The 9,045-nt window shown below is 49.2% G+C and overlaps 1 protein-coding gene across 1 annotated transcript; it reads right to left on the reverse strand.

Moving 5' to 3' along the window:
• Positions 1-626: 626 nt before the first annotated feature.
• CNGA4 (cyclic nucleotide gated channel subunit alpha 4) lies at positions 627-5,767 on the reverse strand. The gene is made up of 6 exons (XM_033121090.1): positions 5,590-5,767; positions 5,354-5,455; positions 5,053-5,159; positions 4,096-4,741; positions 2,976-3,325; positions 627-1,297 (listed from the first exon to the last, which is right to left on the reverse strand). The coding sequence occupies exons 1-6, from the start codon at positions 5,649-5,651 to the stop codon at positions 831-833; spliced, it is 1,734 nt and encodes a 577-aa protein (XP_032976981.1). The 5' UTR covers positions 5,652-5,767; the 3' UTR covers positions 627-830.
• Between the last annotated feature and the right edge of the window lie 3,278 nt (positions 5,768-9,045).

Here is a 9,045-nt window from a genome sequence, read left to right on the forward strand (position 1 = left end):
TCTGGCTCACTAAGCTAGATCAAATCCTCATAAGGTTGAGGATGTACACACTGCCATGAGATGCAGTGATCAGTGTGTAAGAGTATGTGAGTACACCTATGAACACATGCACACTCTTATAGCAGTGTGATGCATAAGCTTGCTTGCCTAGTTCAGTACTGATTCTCAATTCACCAGCTACTTCAGCCCCCTTTGAATCCAACACACCAGCTACTACACAGACCATGCCCTTTATCGCTGTCACTCAGAATTTAGAGAGAAGTCACCCTGGCCCACTGTTAAACCAATAGCCTTTTCCTGTCAGCCCCATAAATGCTTAGTGAGGAGGCAAATATTTTATTGAACTGCAACTTGCATGATACACTTGTGACCACATATGGGGGGCGTTAAAATGATATTTTAGAACAAGAGGGCTGTGGGTATGCTTTTATGTGTTCACAAGTGTGTGCACACCTGTGGAGGGTATCTGTGTGTTTATTGGCGTATGACTCTTAGTGTGTTTATGAGATTCATGATTGAATGTGTACATATCACGTGGGTATAAGACATATCTATGTGAGAAAGCATGTGCGCTCTGAGAATGGGAACTCCAGAGCACTTTATATGGAATGCAGTCTTGGGGCTGGTGTGTGTATGTGCAACTGTATGTGCGTGCTGGTGAGTCGGGGATGAACTTGTGCTGTACGTCTACATCCGCAGGTGGGCATCTGCAGACCCAATTCACTCCCATCTCTGTAACGTAGCAGATAGGATGGCAGAGTTTCTGCAGGCAGACTTTCCTACAACTCTGAATTCACTTGGAAGTGGGGGGCCTAAGGTTAGGGATGGGGTCACTCTGGGCCCGGGGTTCCTTTTTGGCCAGGCTTGTCCTCTCCACGCTTGGAAGTTCCCTCCCCAGGCTCGCCCTCATCATCGGCTTCGGCTTCGGCTGTTTCCTCAGGAACTGGCCACTCTTGAGTCTGCCACTCCAGCCGTTCGATACGATAAGCAAGCTTGAGTGCGCTGGACTCCAGCTCAGCCAGGAGGCGAGCAAACTTGGTCTGCAGATCATCCAGCTGCTGGTCAAGGCCTCGCAGCCGGGATTCCGTGGCCTCCTGCAGGGCGATCTCAGCTGCCTCAGCATTTACGTCCAATTTGTTCATTTTGAGCAGGATCTCACGGCCCTTTTCCTCCATGACAGCCTGGGCCTGTGGATACTCACTCAGCACTTCCCGCAGGTCCTCCTTGCTCAGGCAAAACAGGTCCGAATAACCTAGACTCTTGATGTTGGCTGTTCGGCGGTTCCCAGACATGTTCCCTGTGGCGAATGGGCAGCAGATGGAAGGGGAGTTCATTAGAGTGGGTGTGAGGGAGCATTTCACTCTGAACCAAGACCGCCCACCTCCATATTTGTGCTTCTGTACCTCTCTTTCTGCTTTCATTCAGTAATGCTTTCATTCAGTAATGTACTGGGGATTAGGCCCTGTGCTGGGTGGGTATCAGTGACCTGCATCCAACAAGTCACACCCTAGAGGAGACAGACATTTAATCGGATAGTTACATATCAGTATAGCTGGTGCAGTGCAGATGTATGCATTTGGTAATGTGGGAAGACAGGCAAAAAGCCCATAACTGTAAGGCAGAGAATTTAGGGAAGCCTGGAGGAAGTCATGCCTGACTGAGTGGGAGGTAACTTGGGGAAGGAGGAAAGTGGGGAGGGCAGCTAGGCAGAGGGAGGAGCGTGAGCAGAGGGATGGAGGTAGGAAAGAGTTAGGTGGGTACAGAAAGCAGGAAGCAGTCCAGAGTGGCTGAAATGCAGGGTGTGAGGACAATGGAAAGAGGAGGGGACAGCCAGGTCATACCAGGTCTCCTAAGCCATGGTAAGGAGTTCAGACCCTACGCTGAGAGTGCAGGGAAACTAGTGAAATATTCTGAGCAGGTCATAGCATTTTTAGGAAAGCACTGGTGGGGGATGGGTGGGTGGGAAGGTAGATTAGGCCGAATTTTGTAAAGTCTCAGAGCTAGAAGGACCTTAGACGGGGCAAGAGAGCTACCGTTTGTTGAACACATGCTATTTGCCAGGCGCTGCTCTGGGTGCCTCACTCATGTAACTCATTTAGTCCTCACAAATAACTTTTTGGGTTCTTACTATCATCCTTATTGGAGAGGTGGGGAAACTGAAGCCCAAAAAAGGGAAATGCCTCGTCCAAAGTCAGGCAGACAGCAGCCAACTGCATAGAGGATGTGGAACTTGAGGGGGCCGTGGAGGACAGACTTGAGGCCTTCAGGGCAGCTGAAGAATAGGATCCCCAGGCTGAGAGCGCAGCTAGCCTCAGTCAGTGACAGAGGGCGCACCCCCTTTCCACGCTTTCCCATCCCCCGTGGCCTCAGTGTCTTTACCTGTGATTAGGCATAACAACTCCGACTGCGCCTGTGCATGAGCCCATGTACAGTACCTGGCTCCAACTGGAGTTGACGTTCAGTAAATGGGAATTTCTTCCTTTCCACTTGCTGTGAGAAAGTTGTTCCTTGTACTGTCCCCAAGTGTGTGTACTTATTGCCTGTTTGACTTTGGACAAGTTCCTAAACCTCTCTATGCTCTAATTTCCTTACCTTTAACATGCAGATAATAGAACCTACCTTATAGAGCTGCTGTGAGAATTTGAGTTGGTACATGTGAGGCACTTTGAACAGGGCATGTAGTAAGCATCCAGTAAATACGATTACTATTTCTGCCACTTTGCCCTGGGCTGTTGGTGCCTCAGGTCTATTCTCTCTTCCAAACACTCACCCTGTTCATCGACCTTGGCTCAGCTTCTTCTAAGGGAACAGACCCTCCATGATCTTCTTCTCTCCTGAACCCTCTAGTGACTCAGGCAAGGACCAGTGTCCTCACTCTGTAGGCCCTGAAGTACCATCTGGTCTCAATACTGGGTTCTGCTGTCCCCATGCCCCTCCCCCAGCCCTGTCCCCAGAACAAATGTTGGGATGCCCACCTTTGATGTTGATGATGCTGATCTCCCCGAAGTAGAGGCCTGCACCCAGCACAGCATACTGTGTGACGCCATCATCTGCCACCACGGCCAGCTGACCCTCGCGAATGATGTACATCTCTCGGCCAATGTCGCCCTTGCGGCAGACATATTCACCTGGTGAGTAAGTCTGAGGTTGCAGCTTCAGCACCAGCTCTTCCAGCAGGCTGGCTTCACAGTTCTGGAAGATCTGTACCCGGCTCAGAGTAGACAGGTGTACAGACACAGCAACTTCTGCCCGCAGCCTCTCGGGCAGGTGCTGTAAGATGGCTACCTCATTGGTCATCTTCTTGTTGATCTGCAGGTGCTGGTACCTGGGGACAAGGACAGCACCAATTCCTCACTAGCATCCTACATGCCTCCCTCCACTTTTCCCATGAGGGCTCAGTTGAGCCTCAGCCAAGAGCCAAACCACACTGAGATCTCACAGGGGTCATGAGGATACTTGACAATTGGCTGATGAATACCTTCAGTCCACAGTCTCCTTTGCTGGTCACATATATGTTTTGACTTTTTCTCCCTCACCCAGGGAGGAAGCCTCCACCAGCAGACAATAAATAAGACAGCCTTTATCTCCTGTCAGGTTCTACCCTATCCACCAATCAATGATGTCTTGTACCATCCCCCTGATATCCACTTCAATCACCAAGGCTCATCTTCTCTAGAGGTCTCTGCTATAGTTGGTGACACTTCCTTTTGTTCAGCTCACAGTATAGACTACCATGACCTAGTAAACCATCTTGTTGTTGGCCATCTCCTGGGGGCGTATTGCTCTTCTCCCTTACTCCTTCCAGGGCTTTCTGAGCCCTACCAGGCAGTGGCAGTTCCCATCCCCTGGTCTCCAGGTTATCCTTACTTGTGGATAAGTTCCTGTCCCTATCAGTCCCTCACCCAACTCTTCCCCTTAAGTTCAGATCCAATGAGTGGACAGCATCCTTTTCCAAGCCCCACCCACTGAATGCCACAATGAATGCCACTTCCTGACGGCCTTCCTGACCCACAGGCAATAAGAACCTAGCCACCTGCCTCAGATTCCATCCAGTACACCTCTCCCCGTCCTGGTCTGGATCCCCATCATCCTCACCAGTCAATAACTCGCCGCTCCAGCCAGCGGTTGACGTGCTGCAGCTTCATGTACTTCTTCACCAGCGCGTGGTCCGGGTAGAAAGCCGCATCTGCAGTGTTCATGTTGTAGATGACAGAGCTCATGCTACCCATGATGGTGGCGAAACCCATGACAGCCAGCAGGAAGTCGCCCACCATGAAGAGGTACTCCTCCTCCCGCGCTGGCAGCGGCGTATCGCCTACGGTGGTCAGGATCAGCGTGGAGAAGTAAAAGCTGTAGAGATACTGGCGCCGAAGGCGCTCAAAGCCAGGCTGAGCAGGGTCCGGGTACACCCAGGCGTCACGCCCGAAGCCCAGGTACTGGGACAGGGCAAAGTAGAGGCAACTGTTCCAGTGGATGACCACAAAAATGTAGAGCATCAGCTTGGCGATGCGAAAGGCGTTTGGGTAAGCTGTGCGGGTTTCTGTGCGATCAAAGGCCTCAAAGAGGCGGGGCGCACGCAGAAAGCGGTTCAGCCTCAGCATGGGTGTGTGCACGCCTAGATGCACGTAGGCCACGTCAGTGGGCAACAGCGAAGCCAGGTCCAAGAGGAAGCTCCAGGTGCGAACGTAGCGACTCGATATCCTACCCTTGTCCACCACCAGGATGCCCTGGTCCAAGAATCCTGGGAAAGGGAGGGGAGGATTGTGGGATCAGTCATGGGATGGGGTCAGGTATAGGGCTAATTCAGGGTACCTGTCTGCTCCAGCAATAATGGTGAGGGTGGGCAGGTCAAGAAAGGACCGAAGACAGTCACCGGGACAGGGTGGGGGCGGGAATAACGCTGCTCCAGGCTTTCTGGGGTGAGCATAAGGGATGTTGTCAAGTATAGAGGCATGTAACAGTGCTGTCTGGGAGGGGTCACTTTCTTGTTAGTAAGAGGCTCTGTTTAGAAAAGGAACTGGGAACAAAGGGCGAGTACTGGGACTCACTGACCCGTGTAGAAGCGCACCACGACGTCCAGTAGGTACAGCAGATCACTCGTGTAGTCCAGCACAAACCAGGCCACCAGGTAACCGTGCTGTAAGTCAGGAAAGCAGGCTCTGCGTGGCGGGGACATAAGGGATTGGCTTACGGGCACCCTGTGTGTGTGAGACAATCTCCCAAGCCACTGTGCACTCTGCCCAGGACTCTCACTTAGGCCCCGCTCCTCCTCCGGCCCCGCCCCTCTTCTGTGCCTCACTCTTTAGGTCTTGTCACTGCTAAGGCCCTTCCTTCCCTTAGTGCCCTGCCAAACCTGCACACGATGATGATGAGGTTATACATCACTGGGAAGAGCATTGTGTTCAGCCACCAGTAGTAGTAATCCCCAGATGGGTCCAGGACTGGCAGCGACTTCCTGTGGGCAAGAGGGGAAGTCATCTTTCATTTATTCATCCTTAAATGTTGAAGTTGTGACTGGAGGCACCAAGAAGAATCAGGTTCCATCCAGTGAGGCGGGCAGATCCGACATAGGAGACCAGGATCTCTCACCTGGCCTTGGATGGGGCAGAGGGGCTGGACTCGGTCGTCTTCACTTTGCTGTCCTGGCTCATGGTTCTGTGGACTGGTGCCTAGGTGTGAGACAACGAGGGCTTCTGCCTGTAGACAGCTTCAGGAGGTGGGGGCTAGTGACTGAAAGCCTCAAAGAGGCTGCCCTTGGTTTCCAGCTGCTACTCCACTGTTTTTGGCTTCTGAAGCTCTTAGCAACACAGCCAGGGCCAGCACCACTGAAGGGGCGGAGGCAGTGTGGCTCCAGCGCCCTGCCCTGTCTCCCAGGGCCTGGGTTTACACCTGCCCAGCTAAACATCTCTAATGAGGTCCCTGGAGATGGTGGGGGTGCGTACTTCAGCAGTAAGGCTGGGCCTTGTCTCCTCCCGCCAACTCCAAGCTGAACTATATAGGGGTCCTCTACTCAGGAGACCTGGGTGACAGTGTAGGCTCAGACATTCTTTCTGTTTTACTTTGTGCAAGTTCCCTGCTTGGGCCTCATTATTTATTCATTTAATAACTATTTACTGAATGGCTCATTTGTGTCAGGTACTGAACTAGTCTCCAGGGACAAACAATACTCATCACATAGATGTGAGCTCTGTTTTCGTGATCTGCACCCTATCTTACAACCACACCCACCTTACTTTATTTCTGCTGGATCAGTGTGATGCGGGCCGTTCTGTGGTGTTTTTGCCCCATTTCCTTCTTGTTATCTCTAGTACCTGATCCCACCAAATATTCCATGTGTTTTCTGGAAACTTAATCTCTTTCAATTTTCCCTTTCTGTCAACATGGTTAAATCCCTCCCATGCCAAAACAAAACCCAATCCAAAAATTTCTCCTTTAAGTTGCTGTCCCTTTTGCTATTATAATCTTTCTCAGTCAACAAGTCATAATCAGGACAGCTGCCATGTGTCAGGCCAATATTGTACTTAGCATTGGGGATAAAAGATGAATGAAAGACACTCCTTGTCCTCTGGTAGGGGAACAATCTGGTAGGGGAAATAGCTGGGTAGGTAGGTAATTTCACATCAGTCTGATGGGTATTCTATTAGGTGGGTACACAGACGGCTATTACAATACATAGGAAGGGTCCCAACTGAGCCAGGGTTCTGTAGGATGAATAGGATTTAGTCAGGTATAGAGATAGGAGGGTGGAGAGCACTAGAGGCGAAGTGCATAGAGTGTGCAAAGACATAGACTTCAAAACATATGGGTAACTGGGGGTGGATGGGTGTCTCAGTTGGTTAGAGCGTGAGCTCTGGGCAACAGGGTTGCCGGTTCGATTCCCACATGGGCCAGCGAGCTGCGCCCTCTACAACTAAAATGAAGACAAAGAGCTGCTGCTGAGCTGCCACTGAGCTCCTGGGCAGCTGGATGGCTCAGTTGGTTGGAGCGCATGTTCTCAACCACAAGGTTGCCTGTTCGACTCCCACAAGGGATGGTGGGCTGCGCCCCCTGCAACTAAGATTGAACAATGGCGGCTGGACTTGGAGCTGAGCTGCTCCCTCCACAACTAAGATTGGAAGGATGACGACTTGCCGCTGATGGGTCCTGGGAAAAACACATTGTTCCCCAATAAAGTCCTGGAAATACACAATTCCCCAATAAAATCCTGTTCCTCTTCCCCAATAAAATCTAAAAAAAACTCCAAAAACAAACAAACAAAAAATGCATGGGTAAGGGTGAACATCAATTGGTTTTTGTTGAGAACCTAAGGGGCTGGTGGTGAGAGATGAGGCTGAATGGTGGAGAGCTTTGTCAGGGAGCTTTGTCAGCAATGTTATAAAGCTAGGATTTTATCTAAGGGCAATGGAGAACCTGTGAAGTGTTCTGCACAGTTAAGTGATATGGTCAGGTTTGTGGTTTTGGAGAGTTTCTTGGAAGGAACATATATAGTCCCCAACATTTTATTTTAGTTTTTTTTTGAAACCCTCTTTTCCCATGGCTTCTGTGACTCCCAACCTCTTGGTTTTCTGTTTATTTCCTTTTAATCTCTTCCATAAGCCTCTCTGCCCATCCCTCTGTGTTGGTGTTTTTTCGGACTCTGTCCTAGGCCTTCCCTTTTTCCATCCTCCTGACTCTCTTTGGCCAATCTCAGTCACCCACCGGATATCCTTTCCCATCTAATGACTTCCAATAACTCTCTCTGAGCTGCAGGCCTATCTATACCACTAATTGCTCACTGGATGTCCCTGCCTGGGTATCCTACAGTCCTTTTCTGCCCATGGGTCTATAACTGAGCTCATTATCTTCCTCCATCTGTTCTTTCTCTTATAATCCCTATCTTTGGCTTTCAGCCAAAACACCTAGCACCAGTATTTATTATTACTCAACATTATTATTATCGTAAGACACTGTGGCAGTTTTTAAAAACAGTCACAAATTCTTTGATACTACTTCCCTGTGACTATTTCAACAAAAAAGAGTATAACAGGAGTGATGTGTGTGACTTCTGAGGCTAGATCAGAAAAGTCCATGCAGCTCCCTTCTGGTTCTTTAGGAATGCTCGTTGTCCTGAAGCTCCCTGTAAGGATGACCCCTCTTGGAAGCTAGCTGCCATATTATTAGAAGTCCAAGTCATAAGGAGCAGTCATATGTCTGTACTCTGTTTGACAGTCCCAGCTGAGGTCAGCCTTTGAGTTATCCCAGTCCAGGTATCTGACATATAAATAATTCCAGTCACCAGCCTCAAGTCACCTCCAGGTGTTTGAGCTTCCTAGATGAGGCTCCAGATATCATGAAACAGATATACCATTCCTGCTGTGTCCTGTTTGAATTTCCAGCAGAATAAACTGGCCATTGTTTTATACCACTAAGTTTGGGATGGTTTGTTACACAGCATAACCAGAACAAACAACATACAGAAAAATACATATTTCCTACATATATAGTTCGATGAATTTCACAAGGTGAACATGCTCATGTAACTAGCACTCACATCAAGAGCCCCACTCTGCCCGTTTCCAGTCAGTGCTCTCTAGTACCTGATCTCTGTCAGTGAGTTCAGCCTTATCTCACAGTGTTTCCTCTGCATGTTCCCTAGGATCCAGACAGGCTGTACTGATTCTAATTCCTAGAGCACGCCCGACATGTTGTCCATTCTCCTTTGCCTTGGTATGTGCTGATCTTTTGAACTGAAACTTCCATTTCTTTTTCTTTTTAAATACTTTTTATTTTGAACTAATCTTAGGCTTACCAAAAAGTTATAAAAACAGCACAGAAAGTTCTTGTAAACTTCTTACCCATTTTACCCTGTTATCGTCTTATATAACCAGAGTACAATGATCAAAACCAGGAAGTTAACATTGATACAATACTTTCAACTATCTGACCTTATCTGAAACTTCCAAAAACTATCTTAGTTTATCTTACTCTTGCTTGTTTCACAAGACTGCTCAGACATCACCTCCTCTTGGAAGGCTTCCCTAAGCCCCGGCGCCTTTCTTTTCTCTC

This window comes from Rhinolophus ferrumequinum, chromosome 11 (genome assembly GCF_004115265.2).
Source record: "Rhinolophus ferrumequinum isolate MPI-CBG mRhiFer1 chromosome 11, mRhiFer1_v1.p, whole genome shotgun sequence".
Classification (NCBI taxonomy): domain Eukaryota; kingdom Metazoa; phylum Chordata; class Mammalia; order Chiroptera; family Rhinolophidae; genus Rhinolophus; species Rhinolophus ferrumequinum.